Source organism: Zingiber officinale, chromosome 8B (genome assembly GCF_018446385.1).
Source record: "Zingiber officinale cultivar Zhangliang chromosome 8B, Zo_v1.1, whole genome shotgun sequence".
In the NCBI taxonomy this organism is placed as follows: Eukaryota; Viridiplantae; Streptophyta; class Magnoliopsida; order Zingiberales; family Zingiberaceae; genus Zingiber; species Zingiber officinale.
Window position 1 is genome coordinate 22,700,980 of NC_056001.1, and position 24,467 is coordinate 22,725,446.

A 24,467-nucleotide genomic window follows, 5' to 3' on the forward strand; every position below is an offset into this window, starting at 1 on the left:
GTAAAATTCAATAAAACTATTGTTGCTTTTGTTGTTGAAATTTTATGGTATGATAGTTGGTAATTTACCAAACAACGTAGGTGATTATGTATTTTCTCCGATTTTTGGAAATGTCCAAACAATGTAGTATCTCTCTTCCTTTTTACGTATCTCTTTTCATTTTTACTCTTCATTCGAAAAAAAAATTCTAAACCACTTCTTTTTTACTGTATTACTGATTTTCAAAAATCAATAACATAATATATTATGTTGTTGATTTTACGCTACTGAAAAATCAACAACACAATATAGCTCATTTTCTGAAATCAACAACACAACATTGTGCTGCTAATTTTTTAGCAACATAATGTTGTGTTGTTAATTTTGAAATATAAGCAACATAATGTATTGTGTTGTTGATTTTATGCCGCTGAAAAATAAGTAGCACAATGTTGTATTGCTAATTTTACTATTGATTTTCAAAAGATCATAACTTTTGACTGACATTAAACCACATGACGCAAAATATATCAAATCGAAGTTCATTCAGAGTTCTTCAATTTGATATATTGTAAGTCTTGTGATTCAATCTTAGTTAAAAGTTATGGTCTCTCAAAATTTAAGTCAGCAACAATATTATGTTGGTCTTTCAAATATCAACACATTGTAGCAGCTATGAAATCGTAGCTGCTACAACTATAAGTTGAGTCTGGTAATAAATTATATTAGGTCCAACATGGGCCTAATATGATTCATATCAGGCTCAAGTTGAAATTTTTTAGCCGATTATTCCAATAACATTTTAATACCACCAGAGAAGTTGAAATAAGCAATGGAGGACATCGTTGAACTACTTGCAACCTCAAAAATCTATAGGACTTAAATGGGTCAAATCGTACTTGTTTAGATCTATAAGTGGATTTTGATCAAAACCTACTGATGTACCTAGACAAGGCTGATTATACCCATTTGAGGTCCTGTTATTAACTTGAGTCAAAAGTTTTATTCTCTTAAAGTTGAGCTTATAGTTATAGTAGACGGTTTCATAGCTATTACAACGTGTATGTTGGGTAAATTTTGAAAGACTAAAACTTTTAACTCGGGTTGATCCATGAGACACACAATATATCAAATCAAAGAAATCTAAATGAGCTTCGATTTGATATATTGTGTGTTTCATGATTCAACCTGAATCAAAAGTTATGACCGTTTAAATTTTATAATGTGCGAGTTGTTGATTTTAGAATAACATCAACGTTGGGCAATCATATCAAGTCTAAAGTGGACTTGATATAATTCATATCAGGTTCACATTAGTATTTTAGTCGGTAGTTCTAATAGCATTTTAACACTTTCCGGAGAAGCCAAAATAAGTAATGGAAAGCATTCGGACTCCTTGTTAACTTCAGAAATCTACAAGACCTAAAATGAACCCAATCGACTTGTCTAATTAAATTAGCGGTTTTGATCAGCAACACATTTAGTCAATTGTTCTAATAACATATTAACACCTCCAAAGAAGCCAAAATAAGTAATGAAGGGCATTATTAGCCTCCTTGCAATCTCAAAAATCCATAAGACATAAAATGGACTCAATTGAACTTGTCTAGGTCAATTAGTGAGTTTCAATCAGCAACACGCACATTGTAAATTTTAAAAGGCCATAACTTTTAATTCAATATGAATCATGAAATGCACAATATATAAAATCGAAGCTCGTTCAAAGATCTTCCATTTGATATATTGTACGTCTTGTTGATCTATCCGAGTCAAAAGTTATGGTCTCTTAAAATTGAACTTGTAGTTGTAACAGCTATGATTTTGTAGCTGCTACGTATATGCTGGAAAATTTTGAGAGAATATAACTTTTGACTCGGATTGATTCATGAGATGTACAATATATAAAATTGAAGATGTTTGAACGAGCTTCAATTTGATATATTGTATGTTTCATGATTCAACCTGAATCAAAGTTATGACCTTTCAAAGTTTACAGCTTGCGTGTTGCTGATTTTAGAAGATCAATAACCTTGAGCTTGATATAATTCCATATCAGACCCAACATAGGCCTGACATGGAATTATATCAGGCTTAATATGGACCTAATATGATTCATATCAGGCCCAACTTGGGGTTGTATGATTCATATCAAGCACATATTGAGATTTTTTAGCTAATTATTCCAATAATATTTTAACATCTCTGAAGAAGCCAAAATAAGCAATGGAAGGTATTGTTAGACTCTTTGCATCCTCAAAAATCCATAAGACCTAAAATGGGTCCAATAGGACATATCTAGGTACATTAGTGGATTTTGACCGAAATCCACTGATGAACCTAGACATGTCCGATTGGAACCATTTTAGGTGATGCAGATTTCTAAGGCTACATGGAGTTTAACGATGTTATTTATTGTTTATTTCAGTTTCTTTGGAGGTGTTAAAATGTCATTGGAAGAATATACATTAAATCTAAGTATGAGCCTGATATGAATCATATTAGGCCCGTTCTATATCAGGCTCATGTTGGGCCTAATATGAAATCATATCATGACCACGTTGGACTTGATTGGAATCATATCAGGCCTACGTTGTTGTTGATCTTCTAAAATTAGCAATACTCACATTGTAAATTTTGAAAGGTCATAACTTTTGATTCATTTGAATCATGAAACACATAATATATCAATCAAAGCTTGTTTAGAAATCTTTGATTTGATATATTGTTCGTTTTATGGATCAACTCGAGTCAAAAGCTTTGATCACTTAAAGTTTAACTTGTAATTGTAATATCTACGATTTTGTAATTGTTATGTGTATGTTGGATAAAATTTGAAAGGTTATAACTTTTGGCTCTGATTGAATCATAGGACGAATAATATATCAAATCGAAGATCTTTGAACGAGCTTCGATTTGATATATTGTACATCTCATGGTTCAAACTCAATAAAAAGTTACGATCTCTTAAAATTTAAATCAGTAACAACGTTGTTGCTGGTCTTCGTGTCAAAAAAATTTATCATACTTGAATCAAGTTGAAAATTTCGCTCCTCTCAATATAGTGTATCACGATGATGTTTGATGGCATAGGTGTAAGAAAGAGATTAAGCCGAGCATATAGGATATTGTTTGGAATAAATTAGACATCTCTAGATCTATCAACCACTTTTGAAACGAAACTGGCTGATAATTGCTGGTCTATAGAAGACTATGTTACTGGTCTTCAGAAGACCAACAACATCTTGTTGCTAGTGTTCTGAAGATCAACAATATGTTGTAACAGCTATGAAATCATAGCTGCTACAATCATAAGTTATAATTTTGAGAGACCATAACATTTAATTCAAATTGAGCTACGAGATGCATAATATATCAAATTGAACTCGTTCAAAGATTTTTTTTAATGAACCATATTGAAACATGAGATACACAATATATCAAATCGAAGATTTTTGAATGAGCTTCAATTTGATATATTATACATCCTATAGTTCAATCCAAATTAAAAGTTATAGCATCTCAATGTTATAACTTGTAGTTGTGGCAGCTACAATTTTATAACTGCTACAACATGTTACTGATTTTTGAAAGACCAACAACAATGTTGTTTCTGACTTAACTTTTGATTGAAATTGAATCATAAGAAGTACAATATATCAAATTGAAAACATCTAAATGAGCTTTGATTTGATATATGGTGCATCCTGTGATTTAATCTCAATCAAAAGTTATAGTATTATGAAGATTAGCAGTAAAATCAGCAACACAACATTGTGTTGCAAATCAGCAACACAACATTGTGTTCCAAATCAGCAATGCAATGTATGTGTTGCTAATTTTTTAAAATCAACAACACAATGTTTTGTGTTGCTGATTTTATGCTGCTGAAAAATCAGCAACACAATACATTGTGTTGCTGATTTTTCGAAATCAACAACACAACATTGTGTTGCTGATTTTGTATTGTTGTCTTTACTGTTGATCTTCAAAAGATCATAACTTTTGATTGAGATTATACCATGAGACTGACAATATATCAAATCGAATCTTGTTTAGAGATCTTCAATTTGATATATTATACTTCTCATAATTCAATCTCAATCAAAAATTAAGTCAGCAATAACATTGTTGCTTGTCTTTCGAAGATCAACAATACGTTGTAGCAGCTACGAAATTGTAGTTGTTACAACTACAAGTTATAACTTTCACTTTTGATTTGGATTGCACTACAGGACGCATAATATAAAAATCAAAGTTCGTTCAGAGATTTTTAATATTTGATATATTGTGCATCCGATGGTTAAATCTGAGTCAAAAGTTATAACCTCTCAAAATTTACTCAGCAAACACGTAATAGCTATAAAATCGCAACTGCTACAACTACAAGTTTAACTTTAAAAGGTGATAACTTTTGATTCATGAGACACATAATATATCAAATTGAAAGTCTTTAAATGAGCTTAATTTGATATATTATGTGTCTTGTAGTTCAATCCGAATCAAAAGTTATGATATCTCAAAGTTAAATTAAATTTATAATTATAACAACTATGATTTCATAACTATTATAATGTATTGATAATCTTTGAAAGACCGGTAATAACCTGTTGCTAATCTTCTGAAGAACAACAATACAATCTTCTCCTCCTCATCCTCATCCATCTAAAAATTTTACCAATGGCCTCTTTCTTCTTTTTCTACCTTCAAACCTTTTATCTCCTACTGCAAAGATACAACTTCTTCCTTGCCTTCACAATCTCATCGAACAAGTAATCCAATTCCCCCACAAGGCTCTCACTTCAACTCCTCAGCATCTCAAACCACCCCCTTCAACTCCTCCACCATCTCCTTCACACTCCCGTCATTAGCGTCCGCCTCCGCGTCGCACCTCCATGCCCCGACGCTCTCCAGCTCTTTCCTTAGCTCCTCAGTCCTCGACCTCACCCATCAAAATTTCCTCATCCAAATCCCCGGCACGGCTTGTCCCTTTTCTGCTACCATCCTCTACAGCAACCTCACAATGCAAAGTGTCGTTTCCAATATGAAGAACAGAGAGTAGGCCTCGCTGGCAATAGCTGCCATCAAATGGGGCCCACAGTGCACCGAGCCCCATAACAGGATTAGGAGGAGGGAGTCGGTGTTCCTCAGTGCACAAAACATGCTTTTGAAGCCATTGAACGCATCATATCTCAATTCCATCCATGACACTTCCTTGAATTTTAATGATGAATTTCAAAAATCAACAATACGACATTATTAGATTTTGAAAATTAACAACACGGGGATAATTTTTGAAAATCAGCAACACCATGTTGTTGCTTATTTTTAGAAATCAACAACACGGTGTTGCTAATTTTTCTTATTACTAATTTTCAAAAACTAGCAACACAAGTCTTACTGGTTTATCTTTATAGCTTTGTTTATGTTTATTATTTTTGATATGTTACATTAAACTTGTATATAATATCTAAAAATAATCTAATCTGTGATTTAAATTTTCAATCAATAATCTTCATCATTCTCTGTTAGCTCTTTAAGATAAACAAATAAACTACTGAAAGATAATCTAATCAATCTTCTTTCGATAAACAGATAAAAAGGCATAAAACATATATTACTGATCTCAGCACAGACTAACATCAACGATAAGACTAAACAATATAAGGAAGATGACCATTGCATAGACATGAAACCTAGTGACAAAGAAAATGAGTTTCCAGGAGCAATTAGGGACTCAGAGTTTCCTTGAAAAAGTAACTACGCAAGGTGTCTAGATGAGCTCCACAACTAATAGAAAAATCATCTCATGCCTTGTTGGAACCAACTCTCCTTGGGCGAAGCCACAAAACGTCTCACTAAAGAGTTAAAACTGACCGTGTAATGAATCCACAACAGGCCGTTGAGATTTTAGAATCAAAAGACACCTCATGACCGAGAAGGCTTTGTTGAGACAAACTACCTGGGTCTTCAACTGACATTGGAGTGGCTTCTACGAAGAGGAATAAGTATTAAAAGAGAGTCATTGACATTCTACATAATATTTATTTAACAATGAACTCTGATAGAAGCATAATAACAATGGAATAACTTCAGACGAAAAAAATAATTGATAGATAATAAGTTGCAAAGCACAGAACTTTAGAAGCTCAAACTGGAGCCTCCACCAAGCCATCACTTTATTCCCTCATCCTTTAACTAAATCATTCTGCAAGTCAATGTTCTCAATCCCTAGATGTTCTTCACATCCTTCTTCCTCGAGCTTCTCAATTCTCATTTTCATGGTACCCACTACTTCTTCACTCTCCTCATTTTCATGTATCCTCTCGACAATTTCTGGCACTTTAGCACCACCCCAAACTCGTCCTTTTAGCTACCAAGACAAGATTATTTCACCTCATTCGGCTCATCAAATCCACAGCCATCTAAATCACTTGCCTCTGACGCCCTTCCCCTCCATGTCCGAGTGACCCAACTAGGGTTTTTCGAATCGTCCATCGCTACCACCTCAATTGTCTCCTCATCGTGGCCAAACTCCTTTACGATGCTCCTCACGTGAATCTAACGCGAAATAGTCGAGCACAATGGCTCCATCACCAGAGTCGTGCTCTTGTGAGGGTTTTCAATCATTCTCACCAACGACGACGCAATCAAGATCTTCCAGTCGTGAACTCAAGCGATCGTGACACTAAGGAGCATAAAGAGGAGGCAAAGAAGAAGAAGATCGAGAGAAGAGACGAGGACAACACGATATTGTGGTGCTAATTTTTAGATGAATAGTAAAAAAAGGAGGGGATAAAATGAAAAATAAATTCAATGTCACACGTTGTTGGGACAATTCCAAAAATAAATACTGAAATAGAAAAAAAAAAAATACAAAACCACCTATGTATTTGGGTAACTTATCGATTTATCTATTAACCTTTATTAAAACTAGGGGTGATCGCGGATCGAGTTGGTTCGATTATTGAGATAAAAAGCTATCCAACCTTACTAGATCAGATAATACAATATCAGGACCTACATCCGGTCCTATATCCAGAGATTTTTATGTATCAGATATCCGACGGATTATCAATTATTTAGATATCCGATCTTATATCCAATGAAATATCAAATATCAATATAAATACAACAAAAAATAAAATATTTTAAAATGATATTAGACATTGTTCATTACATATTGTAACAACTAATCGACAGTAGCTGCTACAACGTGTAACAGTTTATTGACAATAGTTGCTACAAGTAAGGGTAATTATGGATCATGTTAGTTCGGTTATTAAGATAAAAAACTATCCGATCTTATTAAATCAGATAATGAAATATCAGAACCCTACATCTGGACATATATCCGATAGATTTTTTTTTTCAATTCAATTTGAGTCAGTATAAACGGATTAATCGGTTTGACGGATTGATTGCTCATCCCTAATTAAAACTATTCGAGTTTCCAAGGCTTCCTAATTGCAAATCATTCTTCACATACAGTTCACTCACAAGATAATTGTAATTCTTCCTTTTGATACATATGAATCAAAAACCATATCATTTGCATCGAAAGATATATCTTTTATTAAAAAAACAATGAAAACATTAAATATATATAATCAAACATAAATACATAATGGACTTCTCTCTTCCGTGTTTTTTTTTGGTTCAGTTTGCAGATCAGGAAAAGCAGCAATTAACAAATTATATATTCCAGATCTTGCAGCTGACTGCTAAATCTTAATTAGAGAAAAGAATTTAAACCGAATTCATAGTTAAAGTTTCTAAATCAACCAAACAAACTTGTTAAAATAATTTGAAGATACAAATAAATAAATGCATCTAGAATAAATACTGAACACAAAGCAGCTCAAGCTTACTTGACATGTTTACTGGTGGCATGCTACGCATTCAAACACATAAATGAGAACAGATCTACCAATTCGATATATACTAACAAAAGGGCCTAGATGAAATTTATGGAAAGTCTATTGTTGCATTTAAAGGGCCTAGTGATACCTAAAGCTGAAAGAGAACGAAATCAGTTGTTGATATTTCAGTGCCAGCAAAAAAAACATGGATCATGCAACTGGTAACTGATATATACACCCATATCGATAGCGAGATAAGCAAGAAAAGACACTGCTCATGTTTGGTACGAATACATTGTCTTCTCGCACGGTGAGGTATGGGAACTTACCTTCTGTACACTGTTTTGATATCTTCTCCTACAAGACGGCATTCAAGAAACTCATCATCACAACTGGTAGGATCGACCTCATCCAACTCAAAGTCCAGGCCACGGTACTCAGACCACTCGAACCACATTTTTGAAATTAACTCCTTTCTAAAGGAGGTACGATGATCTTCCTCCTCTGGAGAATCAGCGCCGACCAATCTGTATGTGTATACTTTCTTCAGTTGGCCTGGCCGAAATGCACGACCAATAGCTTGACGAGTTACTGACGGATTTAAGTGCACATCCAAAATCACAATCCTTGATGCACCTACAAGTGATATGCCCTCTCCACAAGCCTTGATTGAACCAAAGAAAACCTTGGCATCAACAGAATTGTTAAATTGTTCCATCGACCTCTCTCGTTCCTCAGATGATGAGTCACCGCTAATCATGAAAATTTCTTTTCCAGTATGCCAACCCTTGGTCTTAACTATCAGCCTTTCCAAAAATTTTAAAGGCAGAAGGTAGTGACTAAAGCAAAGTAGCTTCTCTCCCACAGACTCAGCAAGAGACAGGATATTCAGAAAAAACTTAGTTTTGATGCCATCTCGAAAACTTATTGAATCTAGCAAGCTATCAAACTTAGCGCTGTAATCATTTAATGAGGCAGCTCTGTCTCCAGGATCCTTTTCTGCTGCTTCATACAGTTGAGGATGCATATAGATAGCACTGGCCAAGGAGGTTCTTCTGAACTTGTCAGACTTTGGGAGCCTTTCAATCATCTGTTTTTGCTTGGCATTGAGGTTCAACATAACAGTGAAATCAACAAGACCAGGCAGCTCCTCCAAAAAATCACCCTTGTAATAGTGAAGGACATGCTTGGTTAACTCACGAAGGTCTTGTATCACAGTCACTTTTCTTTTAAAATTGTCATCATTCTGCAGTGTCTCCTCAACCAGTTCACAGAAAGCATTATCCATTTTAGAGAGCTTCCTGCCACTTGATATGTGCACTCTGCTTAGAACCCGCTTGACAATGGCTCGAGAATGCTCCATTTTCAGAAATTTAGGGCGCACCAGATTCAAAATGTTGAAGACCTCCCTGACATGATTCTGGAATAAAGTTCCTGAAAGTACTACTTTTCGGGGGGTCTGCACCTTCGCAAGTGAATCTAGCATGTAAGTCTCTTCATTTCTTGGAGTGTGGCCTTCATCTAATATCAGAAGGCCAGGGACTTTCAAAAGTATTTCCCGACATGCAGCAGATGCTTTGCTGTTTTCTTTATCAGAAACAATGTTAGTGAACTGTTTATAGCCTAAAAAGAGAATACTTTTATTTGTCTCTTGCCAAACTTTTAGAACTCCCAACTGCTGCGACCTATTCTCAGCCTTACTGGAGTATAAATCAATGACAGGCAAATCTTCAACCTGCCACAGTTGTAGCTCCTTTTTCCAAATGGGCAAAATTCCTTTGGGCAAAACAACCATGGGCTTTTTGGAAGGGTACTTGGCTAAAAAACTCTGGATGAAGCTTATAAGCATAAAGGTTTTCCCAGAACCAGGTGCATGAGCTAGAATACATCCTCCTGGTTTATCTGTAATCAAGTTCTTAACCAAGAAATTGAAGCCTTCCAGTTGATGTGGCTTCATTTGCTTCAGATGCCTGGGATGGATAGATACTTCAGCATCAATGAACTCATCTTCTGACACTTTGATTCCAGAGAACTGAATTTCTTCATCTAGACCCTTGGAGTTCTTTTGTCCAGACAAGTATGTCCGAATTGAATGTGAACCCTATGAGAACAAATCATTTCATAAGGCAAATAAAGCAGGTAAATGCTTTGTTGGCATACATATGAAATAGGCCAGATGCTTCAATATTAAATACAGAGCACAGATTCCTTAATTTGAGCAGGGATTTGGGATTAATGTTGATGCTAGCAAAAAATGATGGATGAATTAAGATTTCAGTTAGACAGATGCTTATGGTTCTATTTACTAAAAAAAATACATTGTTGTTCTGGATGATGTATTTAGTAAGAAAAGTAAGTGCACAGTGTGATTTTTATTGTTGGTCCATATTAAGAAGATGCAAGTTAAAGACCAAGTATACACTAGTCTCATATTTCCACAAAGTGCACTACAAAGGAGAAATCTAGACCCAAATGTCAACTCATAAACACCAAGATTAATTTTTTTTTTTTTTACTGCCACTTTGCCAATAAGGTAACATTGGCAACCCAAATAGCAAAAATAAATGGAGTTGGATGTTGTGTAATGCATATTGTCATCTCTACACCAGAAGATTAGTAAAGTTATGCAACAAATTTACCATGCATTTGCAAAATAGGGAGACAAGCTGTAAAGTTGTCATTCATGATGGTAGTTGCATCGACCATAGTTGTCAAAATTAGTAATGGTATTAGGAACAGATGGATCCAAAAATCTAGGTATTGCTTGTATGAAAAAAGTAGGATAGATGAAATCAAAATTGTTACAAATTTTTTTGGGGAAGGGAAATAGGACACCTATAATATAATAGAAAAATATATGTATGTCAAAGCAAGCTTCTCACGTCTTTGCCATTCAATTGTCAAACATAATAAAGATATATTTGATGTTCAACTAAATATTAGAATTAGTAAATCAATATATATATAAAATTAAATAGTATTAATAAAATTATATTTGTCATAATATTTATATCATCATCTCTATTATTACTATTATTATTATCATTATTATTAGTGTTACAGTTATCATATCTGTTGCCATTATCACTATCATCAAGTTAATAGTATCAAATTAGTAATATTTTTTGATACATACCTTAAACTTATAAAACAATATTAGATTACTGATATAAATTTATATATAGATCATATTTATTAGTCTAGAATTCATAAATTATAACAATATATAAAAATTTCATGAAATAATGATTAGTTGGAAGCTCAATCACATTTAATCAAGTTTGTATATAGGAAGGATGTTTTGACACCATTATTGATCAAGAGAGGTATTACTCTCTCTCTCTATTGTCACTAAGCGAGAAAGAGATGAACAAGGTGTTGAATCTTCTATCTAGTAGATCATGAGCACTCAATCTCGTGACAAATCTAAGGTAAGGAGGCTTAACTGATTTAAGGGAGTAACAAAGATTCACATCCCCTCTCATGCACATTAGCTAGGATTCAAGACAGTCAACAAAAAGTATGTTAAATATTGAGTTTTTTTTTTTTTTGCATATTAAAAAATATGTATATTTTTCCAAAATTTTTAACTGGCAAAAAATCAAACCAAACGGTAAAAAAAAAAGAGCATCAAGTCGAAGCCAAATTGGGTTTGAATTGAGCCCATCGGTAGACACGTAGATTAGGATTGCGTGGGTTCAAACCGAAGGTCATTTCGGGTTTGATTAGGTCAATTTATGGGTAGGGATAATCTAGCTTAATCACTTTAAAACGAATTAGAAATTTTTTGAGTTGGATATGATTTCTCTCTTTCCTCTCCTCTCTTGTTCTTTTCCTCTCCAACACAGCTTCTTCCCCGCAGCACACATCAAATCCCTCCTCTCCAACACGGCTTCTTCCCACGCAGCACACATCAACCAGGATATTCTCTTACAGCGGCTCCTCCCTCCTCCTTCCATTCTTTTTGTTTTCCAACACCAGCAAATACTACCCCTTTCTTGTTCCTCATTTTTCCAGCTAACAACAGCAACACCACATCTCCTCTTCTTCCAAAATCATTCCAGCACTATCCTAGCACCAGAAAACCTGTAGCCACTCCTCCCTCTTCTTCTCCTTGTGTTTTTTTCCCAGTAACAGGTCAGCACAGGCAGGCCTTCTTCTTCTCTTCCAGCCAAGACCGGAATAGCCCTTCTTCTTCCTCTCCATTTTTCTTCTAAATCCCCATAGAAACCCTAAATTTTCCCTCTTCGAGCCTTCCTCTTACCTCGGGTCAGTAACTCTCTCCTCCTTCCTCTCTAGGACTGATGGTGTCTTTAGACATTGGACCGAGTGAGAGCAGCAGCTGAGCATCTCTCGTCAACATTATGGTGAGTGTTCTGCCCATTTTTTCTAACTAGAGATTTTTTTAGTGTTTAAGAGGAACCCATAAATGTTCCCTAAGTCATATTCGAGAAAATGGGTTTGATCCTTGGACTTTGAGGCTATGTAGCAACTTGGGGTGACATTTTAGAAATCTCTAACATCAAGGAAAAAATTTGCTACTTGCAGTAAGTATATCTTTAGCCTAAAGTCTTTCATTAAACAAACCTTAATACAAGCTCTTTTGTGTAGGGACACTAAATTAGATTGTAGACCAATTCCAAAGCATTCTTGTCATGACAACATCATAATTTAAAGATGAGTTACCTATAGTTACAAGATATCCATTAGGAGGTGAAAAATCAAAGAGCCAATAATATTGTTGTTGGGGCACTTTTGGGAAGTGGGTTGTCCTAATTTGTAACTCTGACAAATATGGAGCGCTCGAAGGGGAATGGGGTCAATACAGAATACTAGGAAGGAAGAGCAGTGGCTCCTCAGTTGTAGGGTCCAAAAAAGGAATTTAGTCTCTAGTTTGAGATGCATGATGTGCAAGTTTCATAGAGGGGTCAGTGTCAAGTGCACTGTGTATTATCTCATACTTAGAACGACGTTGAGGCCACAATGTGCAAGATGCCTCACGTAAAGCTACAATAAGGGCATCATGTGCAAGATCTTTCATATAGGGTAGTGTCAAGGGTATAATGTGAAGGATGTCATGCTTGCTACATGATGCGACCATTATGCATAGAATCTTGCCCTAATTCTGACGAGGGCACAAAGTATAGAATCTCATATCAGATAAGGGTTGAAGGCGTATACTTTACTTATGCATGGCATAATATATCTATGTTCTTTACTTATGTTACATGTTGTTTTTGAGAAAAGTGATTGGTACAAGGGCATAATGGTATGGTATATTTTACTTTTGTTACACTCGATGTGTGATATTAGTTGTTCGTGCTTATTGATCAATTATTTTATTTATTGTTATATATTGCATAATATGTTGCTGGAGATATTGATCATGCTTAGGTGTTGCATGTTACTTATCTCTCATTATGGTAGTCACTGGCGATATTAAATTGTTCCTGGTAACTTTATTATCCTAAATACTTAAGTCGAGGCTCCTCATAGATGACTCACAGTGCAACAGGAACCCAAGGCCTTGCTTATATATATATAATGTTACCCTGCACGGCCATCTATGGCAAGCCAAGCCAAGTCCAACTTTGTGGTGGTCAAGTTTGTTTAATAAGGTAATCGAGCCAAGTCAAATCGAGCCAAGCTTAAAATGAACCAAGCCGTTCAAATGATTGCTCAAGTTTGACTTGGTTTCCTATTTATGAACTTGAGTTGGTTTGAGCTTAACTTGAGATTAGTTCTCAATTCAAGCTTGTTTGATTGTTTAAACTTTTGAATTTTAAGCTTGTTTGATTAATTATTGAGCATGGTAATATAAATTTGTTTTATTAAGTTGATAAAAGTTTTATTGATGAACATGATTCACGAATATTATTCACTAACGTTATTCACGAATATTGTTCACGAACGTTAACAAGCTGAACACATGTTCAAGCTTGTTCGTTTAGTTAAACGAGTTGTTCAAATTTGTGTATTTAATTGATGTGTATATTGAACGAACATAAACAAGTTCTTACCAAGCCAAACACCAAGCTTGTTCACAACATTCGATTCCTATACAAGCAACTCCTAGTGTTAAACTTTAAAAAAAAAAAACTAAAAAAAATTAGGGTTTAGGTTTAGGGTATAGTGTTTAGGCTAAAGAAAATGAAAATTTTAAAAAATAACACTAAGTGCTCACGAGTTGCCCATAGATGAGTGTGCTAAGTAACAAAACTCTCTCTCTCTCTCTCTCTCTCTCTCTCTATATATATATATATATATATATATAGTTTGCAAACATATGAATTGTTGTTTTAACAACCCAGTTGAAATTATGTCTTATTACTTGTGTGGTTAATGTTGGATGTTTCTCTATACATGTTTTAAAAAACAAAAAACTCTTTTCGATCAACCTTATAATTTCCTTGGGTTCTAAGATATCAAATAGACATTCTTTTTCTTAATCAAGAATTCAAGATTGCTGATTTTGTAAATATTTTCATTGCATTGTGTGGGTGTGTTACATTGTAAATGTATATGTGTAAATTTTTTTCACTAGGATCATGTGCTGTCTTGTTGAGTGGGCGAGCTCTCTCTCTTTATATTTAAGGATTATGTGCCAGTTGAGAGGAGAGTCTATTGAAAGTGTTAATAGACCCCTCCTTTCACATGTACATAACCAGTTAGGAGTAGAGGTATGAAACTAGGGGCATGACACTCTAAGCTAACAAAATAGAAGGGAAAAAAATAAAAACTTGAGATTGTTCCATCAATTGTCTAATTAACAAGTATTGTATATACTTGCAAAAATAAATTTTTGTATGTATATTATATACCTCACAAACCTGCAATAGCATATGATAGAATGTAAATATATTTTTATTGTTATATCATATTTTTTTAATAATTGGAATTGTAACTCCCACTCGCTTGCTTTCAAGAATTTAAGACCAACAACCTAACACATGTCACCACAAAAGATAAATTTTCAAAATACACTGGGCCTCCGGCAATAATATTTGAAATATGGAATATAGGTAACATCTACCTTGAAAATTGTAACATGTGCATCTACCAGGACAGCATGCTTCAAAAATATTGGAGAAGAATGTTTTAGAATAGCATAACGAAATAAGAATTGAGGATCCGGGTAAGCTAACGTTAGTAGTTCAGATTGCATTAGCTCTAATTTTGTTGGCATACATGTCTTCCAAATAACCAAAAAAAAAAAAACTAAGCAAGATATAACCGTAAAGGGTTTAGCTGCATGTTCGTAGTACCTTTGTCCATTGGTAGTCAAATATAGTATCTATGCTTTTCTGTATTACTCCACAAATACGGCAAACAAGGCCAAAGTCATCTTGGAGCAAGTAGGAATGGCCACATTCTTCTTCTTCTTCTACTTCTTCTAGCACAACTTGATCGTCAGAAGCATCATCCTAGCAGAAAGAGGCTAACGAATGAATTATAAAAATAGAAATGTTAAACATGATCTACATTTACTAGAACTATATGAAAACTACAAGCCATGATCCTTGGATTAGTTTAACATTTGATATTTTCACTTATCTCAACACAGTATTTGATGTTTTCATTGAACACCTTTACATATAGAATAAATTTCGAGTCAAAGCAACCACATTTAAAGCAGTGATGGAAACAGCAGATCATATGAATCATCCCACCAAGTGTAAATTGCATAAGCTAAATACTTAACAGTTAAATCCAAAACCAAGAATCTGAGAAAAAGGTGGAAAATAACATGTCAAATAAAAATCAGGACCTATAAGTTGAAACTAAACCCATGTTTTAAAATCTATACAGCCCTTATGGTAGTAAGAATGATATATACCAGTCCAGTTTCTACAAGTAGTATGTACTATCTGTAAATGCGCATTCACAAGTCCCATTTTTCTAAAATCCATACAGCATTATGGCAGTAAGGATGATAGCCAGTCTAGTTAGAGACAAATACATGAACCACCTATCTGCAAGTAGTTGGGGCTCTGGTCAACTGGCGGATGCTCCCAGTCAATTGGCAAGCCTAGTCAACTCAGGCTTGATTGCTTGTGAACAGAATATTCTGTTTGGAGACTAGTTGAATGTAGAGTCGACTAATGGGGCTCCAACTACTTAATGGTGGATTTAAATCAAACGGTGAGCTAAGTCGGCTAAGAAGTCGGCTCAATCTTGGTGGCTAGCAACTTTATGTTTCTGTTGAGAACCTAGTCAACTAATTTAGTTCAATCGACTTATGACACAACAAGAAAGCCAAAAGTAGCCATTGAACTAGCACATTGGAGCTGCAACAATCGGATGAGCTACTGTCTATAGTAGACCAGTCAACTAATGGTCTAATTCAGTTGACTAAGTCAACCGCGGTAGTCATTGGCAGATTGCTAGCAGAAGCAAGCCAGCAACCAATCGAGTCGACTGATGGTGAATAGAGTCGGCTATCAACGATTAAACACTAGAATAATGAGTGAAGTTGTAGAAGATTGAAGGTTATAAAATGATAAATCCAATTAGTCTCATTGACTAGTCCTAGGGGTGACTGGCCTGGCCCACGGAAGTTTTCCATCGGCCACCAGGATAAATCGGGAAGCGCGCACGGCGGGCAGCCCAGAAGCCCAGCATCCTTTGGTTGCGCGCCCCATTTGGACGAAAAATTCCTGCAAATACGGCATAGCTGGGGATCGAACTGTGAGTGCCTGGGTGACAACCTGAATGTCCTACCGCAGCACCATAGCCCCAAGGATAGATTGAAGGTTATAAAAGGACCAAGAGAAAGTGTATGAAGGCTGGCAAAAATATATCTTGTATAATATTTTGAGTCTTTCTCTTGTACTCATTAACTTCTCTTCTTACTTTCACTCATTGTAAATTTTTTAAAGAGAAGATTATTATAAGCGGTTTTCCCACCACCTCCAAAAGATTTGAAAGTATCCAACAATAACAATCAAACCTTATCTCATTAGGTGGAGTTGGCTATATGAATTCTTTTACGTCATTAGGCTCTATTCCTTATTATATCATCTTCTATACTTGAATAAATTTTATCTTATTTTATTATTGCTAACCAAGTCTTTTTGGGTCTTCCTCTTCCTCGTTTGATGTGTATGTTTATCATAGTTTCACAGAGTCTAACTGGAGCATTTATTTGTCTAAGTACATGCTCGTACCATCTTAAACGTGTCTCTCGGAGTTTTTCCTTAGTAGATGCAACTTCGACTTTCTTTCTAATGCTCTCATTTTTTATTTTGTTTATCCTCGTATATCCACATATCCACCTTAACATCCTTATCTTTGCAACTCTCATCTTCTACCCATGTGCTTGAGTCATCACCCAACATTCAGCTACATATAGCATAGCAGGACAAACTGCGATTTTGTAGAACTTTTTTTCAAGTTTTAGAGGTACTTTACGATCACATAAAATACCAGACGTGTTCCTTTCTTTCAATTATCCTGCTTATATTTTATGCAAGACATCTCTCTCAATCCCTTTATCGTTTTGCAAAAATAATCCTAAATATTTAAAGCTCCAGACAATTTGTCATTTCCTATCTTAATAATTGTCTCATTACATGTAATATTGATAAATTTAAATTACATATATTCTGTCTTTATTCTACTAAACCTAAAACCTTTCTCTTCTAGTGTTTTCCGCCAAGATTCTAGTATAGCACTTACTCCTTCACATGTTTTATCTACCAAAATAATATCATCAGCAAACAACATGCGTGTGTCTTGAATGTGTACAGTGAGTTCATCCATAATTAGTGTAAAAAGATAGAGACTTAGAGTTGATCCTTGATGTAACTCTATCTTTATTAGAAATGCTTCAGTTAGTCCGCTTGGAATCTTTGTTACATCCTCATACATATCATTAATTAGTTTAATATATGTTACGCTAACACTTCTTTTTTCAATAATTCTCAATATAATTGAGACTTTATCATAAGTTTTTTCTAAGTACGAGTACCATGTGTAGATCTTATTTTTGCTCTCGATATTTTTCAATTAGTTGTTAAGAAGATATATAACATCTATCGTAGACCTTTCAGGCATGAACCCAAATTAATTTTCGGTTACTATTGTCTCCTTCCTTAATCTTTTTTTTATTATTCTTTTCCAAAGTTTCATGGTATGACTCATTAGTTTAATACTCTAAGTTTACACAAATTTGTACGTCTCCCTTTTCTTATATAAGGGAACTAAAGTACTTACCCTTCATCAATCAAGCATTTTTTCGTTTTCAATATCATGTTAAATAATTTTGTAAGTCATTCAATACCTTATTTCTCAAGGCACTTCCATACCTTATCAGAATATCATATGGTCCAACAACTTTTTCATTGTGTATTACATTTAAGGCTTGTTCTATTTCTGAAGTTTGAATTATACGATAAAAATTTAAATTTCTATACTCATTTGACCTACTTAAATTACCCAAGTTAAGTTAGTCACCTAAACTTTCATTAAAAAATTGATGAAAATACCTCTTCCACCACTCTTGATATGAGATAATTTTATATAGCGATTATGGTCTATACAACAACAAGAAGGAGAAAACTAGTGAGCTTTCTGGTGTAACTTACCAACGAGTCATAAGCCGTAGAGTGGGAACATGGATTTCAAACCTTGTTACATAGTCCTGTTAGCAATTTGTATGTGTTAATTCTTTTATTTATGCTTTTCTGTTGTCCTTGTCTTTTTCTCTTCACATAACATTATCATCTTATTTTTTTGTCTCTTATACTTAGGCAATCAAATTGCATGGAGTCACAAATGTCAATAATGCTTGTCCTAATGTTGGAATCAATGGACCGTGAAATGCCATGTTGTCCATTTTACTTCCATTAAAGATGAAATGAATGAACAACAAATTTGTAATTTTTTATTTTTAAATTTAGTTGGCACCAGGTATTCAGCTTACGTCGACTAATTCGGGGGACGACCGGCCTGATCTCACGAAAATTTCCCACCGGCCAGGATAAATCGAGAAGCGCTCACAACTAGCGGTCCATCAGTCCAACATTCTTAGGTAAACCGTCCATTAAAGAAAATTCATCCATTAATTCACCGAAGCTGAGGTTTGATCCTTAGATGGGAAACTAAGAAGGCGCCCTGCTGCTCCACCATTGCCTCGGGGGCAATTTTTAATTTGTTATAATTTATGAAAAAATGGTTAGGCACCATTAATCATGCTATGCTATTAATTAAGGTATTGCAGCAGTATACATGTAGATATGTTAAGATATAAAAATTATGTCAGATAAGATAGAAATATTCATTAATTATTTTAAAAAATTTCAATCAAAACTTACAATTCATAACTAAAAAATTAACCATAATGAATCATGATGCAAATGCACTTTTGCATTGCAGGAAGAACTTTCGGATACATGAACTACAACTCTAGATTCAAAGGTAGGCAAACTCAGAGAATCTGAACTGGCAATTATTTTTAGCCTATTATAATTATTTCAAGTCAAATAAATAGAAGGGAAGAACTATAAATTTCCTGATTGCAGTTGGTCGAATCATAATCCTGTAGATAACTCGTTGCTGAAAGAAGTATTCTCTACAAGGATGAATCAGGAAAAGAAAAGAAATAAAAGATCACCAAAAGAAAAAACACAGATATGCAACAAAGCTAACCTTCGTAAACTCCATTGCTAATGACATATCTTTCCAGAGATCTTCCAAGCCATCACTTTCTGACAATACTTTTTCATCTTCATTGAAGCTCCTGTTGTGTATCTTCTCTTGCAGAGTCTCGGCAGAAACATATTCAGAATCATCATTGTGTTGTTTCAGTTCAGCATATGGAACAATACTCTTTATACTATTAGAAGCATCAGCATCTTGTATCTCACTTCTTTTCTTTCTTTTGGATGAACATTTCCTGTCAATTCCCTTTTTTGATTTGATTAGATCTTGTTTTTCATTGTTTATCTTTACACTTGTTTCATCCTAGAATCAAGCATCAGCATGCAATCAGATATCATAAATTTGGAATTGAAACAGTAATATCAAGCGGATAATCTAACTTCACAAGCAGCAATTTATATAACATCAACTTAAGTTTCAGATCAGGATTCATTCAGATTGAATGCAAATAGACTGTCAGCGTTAGCTCAAAATACACTAATACAAGGAACAATTCTTTGGTCATGATACAAGTTTTCAGTAACTGGAAGGTTTCTTACCAACCATTTCATCAGACACCACTCTAGGTTTATCTTTTACTAATGGCACATTCTCTACTCTCTAGTTCATCCTGCAATAGGATGAAATAAGGATGACTTATTGGATTATATAGGATCATATAATTATGTTATAAAGGGCAGCCCGGTGCACGAAACTCCCACCATGCGGGGTCCCGGGGAAGGACTCATTGTACGCAGCGTTACCCTGCTTTTTGCAAGAGGCTGTTTCCAGGATTCGAACCCGTGACCTTTTGGTCATATGACAACAATTTTACCGTTGCGTAAAGGCTCCCCTTCATATAATTATGTTATAGAACACATTAATATCCCTGTGAAAGGAATAATGATTATTTACAAGTGGATAAAAGCACAACGGATGTTTCAGTTCAAAACAAACTGAAAACAACTGGGGATATCTGTCAGAGATATATTACGTACTTGTGCTTTCATGGATAAACGTGGTCAGTGACTCCACATTATCTCTTTGTTGATTTCACATAAAAAAACATGAACCACCTGTTTTATAAAGGTGTGCCTTTTCCACATCATTTCCTTTCTAAATGGGTTATAAATCTCTCAATTGCCAAAACAAGAATACAAGAGATGTGCTATTAGTGCGCCAATGCTCATTTTTCAATGCAAATCTTAAGGTGCAGGTATATTGAATATTGCTATCCTTTTGCAGCTTTTTCTCTGGAATTAGTTAATTTTTCTAGTCTTCATTTATTCGTTGTGGTTAACATTATGATGTCCTTCTTAGAAAGATTTTTGCTTATGAATTTTTTTCCTGTAAATTCTTTACCTCTTCAACTGCACCTTATACACAGTTCTTTCTGATACGATCCTTTAGATTCCATTTCATTTAAAAAAAAAAAAAGTTTATCTTCCTTGATCATACTATTTGGCATGATGGAAAATCAATGAAGACCTTGTTAAGTTATATAGAACAAGTGAATCAGTAAGGAGCAAACAATCAAAGAGTTTGATGATCGATCAGGTGTAATATTGCAAACAAAGAGATGCATTGTATAATAAAAGTTCTGCCTACTCATGATGGATTATCTTGGCTCAACACATTTTTACTCAACAAGTGATATATTTGGCATCCAACGCTGATACATGTGTAGGTGTTTTACATGTATGATGTTACATTCATGTCTACTAGTGAATGTTATATCTCAAATCCGTGTAGTGTTCTTTCAACCTACCAATTTTTTCCAAAAAAAACAACCCATCACTAATGGGTGGCAAAGGTAAATCATGTGAATTAAATACCTCGTTTTTACATACTTCTAATATGTTACTCCCAAACTTCTTGGGTAAAACATCTCCATTCAGTCACTAGTTATGGAGCTCCAATATTAGGGTACTCTAAGTAGATATCTCCTTTTCCAAAACCTAATGAACAAACATGTGTAGTATCTGTTGTAGGTAGCTACAAGGTATATGAAGAGAAATGCAATACAATTTCAACTCTTGTTCATGGTTATCAAGACGCAAATTCTACAAAATTCTATGACAACTAAGCACATGCAGGCAGAATACAGCTAAATATGCAAATAACAGTTCGTTGTCCTTCAAAGATTAAAACTAGATTTTAAGTTATTATAAATCTAACCAAACACATCTGTTTAAGTGCAAACAGTGAGAAAGCCTGAATATGGATGGAAAAGTGAATCCCCCCAAATTATCTGGAAGCTATCGTAATTCAAATGAGTAAAGTGTTTTTCTTGTCCGAGTCAATAAGCACTTTGTCCCTCTTAGACTTGGAGACCACCAGGACTAAGTAGTTAAGTTGCAAGAAGAGACTTGAGGAATTCTCAGCAAAGAATTTATCCAGTAAACGACCAAACCTTACTTAAGTTACTAGCTACTTCATATACAATCAGCTGATGTGGCATTAAACATATCAGATGCTTCCCGGAAATAAATCATTGTATGCTGTTAGTGAGTGAACATTATAACAAGGGATCTGAAGGTCCAGAAATGGCTAGGCATGTTTTCACAGATGTTAAAATTAAACAGATATATCATTAGCAAATGCAGTGAAAACTTATGGGAACAGAAACGATATAGCATGTGGTCTGAAAGATCAAAATCAATATGTATGCTTTTCACAGATGTTAAAATTGAATATATACATTTTTCACAAATACATTGTATACTTACAACAACATTTTGCAGCCGTTGATTTTCATCAACTGTCTGTAGAACCACCTTTTCGAATTGAATAGAGGGTTGTTTGATTGGCTTAAAAGCAGCAGTAATATAAGGCCTGTGAGATCCTTGGTCATACTGGACTAATTGATATGAGCTAGCCTCTTGTGCTAATTTGCTAGCTTTTAGTATATGCTTCTCTATTTCACTTGCCAAGGATGCACTTAACAACGATATGTTATCAGCAGGCCGAAGAGATTGTTTATTTCCAACTGCAGGACTGGCATCTTCATCATCTGAATCTAAAATTACAATTGCCTTGTTCTCTTTCGGCTGACCATTAGGTGGAAGAGAATCCAAGGGGTTAACTGCGTCTGAAATGGTGTCATCATCCAGATCAATTACAGTATGATTATCTGGGTAAACATTTGTGCTGCCCTGAGGAGTTCTGGTGGGCTTAGGACTTGGACGCAATGAGGATAGTGCATTCATCATTTGGATACGATGAGCATGCATGGCTTCAAATTCTTTAGTTACGCTCCCATACTTGTCTCCATCCATCCTTTCCAGAAGGTTGGTAAAACTGAAATCTTTTGAATAGTCAAAATGGTTAGAATTCCCAACCTTTCCATAGTTGGGAGTAGTTGGGTTAGAATTGAAACTGTTGCAATCCTCATTGTTGATCTTCCTCCTCTTATTAGCCTCAAGATCCATACTAGAGGGGGAAAAAAAGGTGCATTGCAGTAACAGAAATCATTTCCAGGGAAACATTGAAGACAGGATGCAAGGGTTTTAGGAGGATGAACCTGTCCATGAAGGTGCAGGATCACGTCCACGAGAGTTGGGTATCCAAAGATTCTCTTCGTCGGGGCACCCTTTCTACCCTAGGTGTCACCTTTGCTCCCTTACCGAAGGGCAATTTGAGGAAGGGCAACGAACGCTTGCTTGATGGCCGAGTCTAGCCCGGGGAGAGGATGTGGCACGAATCGGATCGCTGGGGGACGGCCTCGTGGCGACTGCGTGAGAAGCCGGCGACGCTGTGTTTGCTGGCTGCGGCTAGGGATGGAGCGAGCCCTGCTTCCTTTCGAGGTTAGGGGCAACCGGTGCTCCGCTACAGCTCGTGTTTAAGGGCGCAACGGAGCTCCACCGGGAAGTGAGCGAGGATGGAAGCCGCATGCGAGGGCAAGATCGCCGACGCTGTTGCACAGGAGAAAGGATCAAGCAAAAACGGCATCAGCTTTTAGGGAAATCTTAATTTCATCATTATTCCTTAAAGAGTAATTATTAAATGTATTTTTTTTTTACTATTTTAAAGTTGATATATATTCTTTTATTATTTTTAAAGAATTTTTCCATAAATTTTGTTTTCATTTATAGTAATATAATATTCTGATTTTATATTAAAAATTAATATTTTATCAATATTTTATGCAATTTCTATTAAAATGATGATTTAACGGCATATTGTTATGTCTGTAAAAGTTAAAGGTAAAAGGTAAAATATACTTTTCTTTTTAAAAAATAAAACAAGTGCTCTAATATATTTTTTATTTTTAAAAATATATTTTTATTCTAATAAAATAAATCAATTTAGTTTTATCAAAATACAATATAAAACATTTTTATACAAAATTTCTTATCAACATTACTTAAATTTAATTAAATCATCTTCAAACTATTACAACCTTGATTAAATAATTACTATAATAATTTTATGATAATCCTACTATTTTGTTATTTTATTAAGAATAATTTTAATGAAGTTAAAAATAAAAATAGTTAATATTCTTTTTATTATTTATATTAAAAATAATTTTAAAATTTATTAATAATTTTCATAAATATATGAATTAGTGATTCAGAATTCGAGACATATTATTGAGAATTTTTCTCATTAAATAATTAGAAATTTAAATTATTTTTAATCTTACATCTTAAAAGTGATAACATTAGATAAATTTTTATAATTTTGGATCGATGATATTAAAAAGTATATTTTTTTTATCCACTTGTTTTATTTTTCGCGTATCTATTATATTGTAAAATGTTATACATTAATCTAGACTTATACATTTTTAAAAATCTACCAATGACCACGTATCCATTATATATATATTTTTAATGAAATTCACGTATCTATTTTAACATTGACATCAGTGGTTCAATGGGAGTTTTCTATTATCATTTTTTCAGCAGTTTACACTTCTTTTTTTATTTATTCAGTATTATAGAGCTGGTAAATAAACGTGTATTAGGTTTATAATAAAAGATG

General features: G+C 34.4%; 1 protein-coding gene across 1 annotated transcript; it reads right to left on the reverse strand.

The window, feature by feature from the left end:
- Nucleotides 1–7,916: 7,916 nt before the first annotated feature.
- LOC122014774 (protein CHROMATIN REMODELING 35-like) lies at nt 7,917–23,447 on the reverse strand. Its single transcript, XM_042571191.1, has 5 exons — nt 23,002–23,447; nt 22,208–22,910; nt 19,488–19,802; nt 15,104–15,262; nt 7,917–9,939 (listed from the first exon to the last, which is right to left on the reverse strand). Exons 1-5 carry the CDS (start codon nt 23,007–23,009, stop codon nt 8,164–8,166), a joined length of 2,961 nt encoding a protein of 986 aa, XP_042427125.1. The 5' UTR covers nt 23,010–23,447; the 3' UTR covers nt 7,917–8,163.
- Between the last annotated feature and the right edge of the window lie 1,020 nt (nt 23,448–24,467).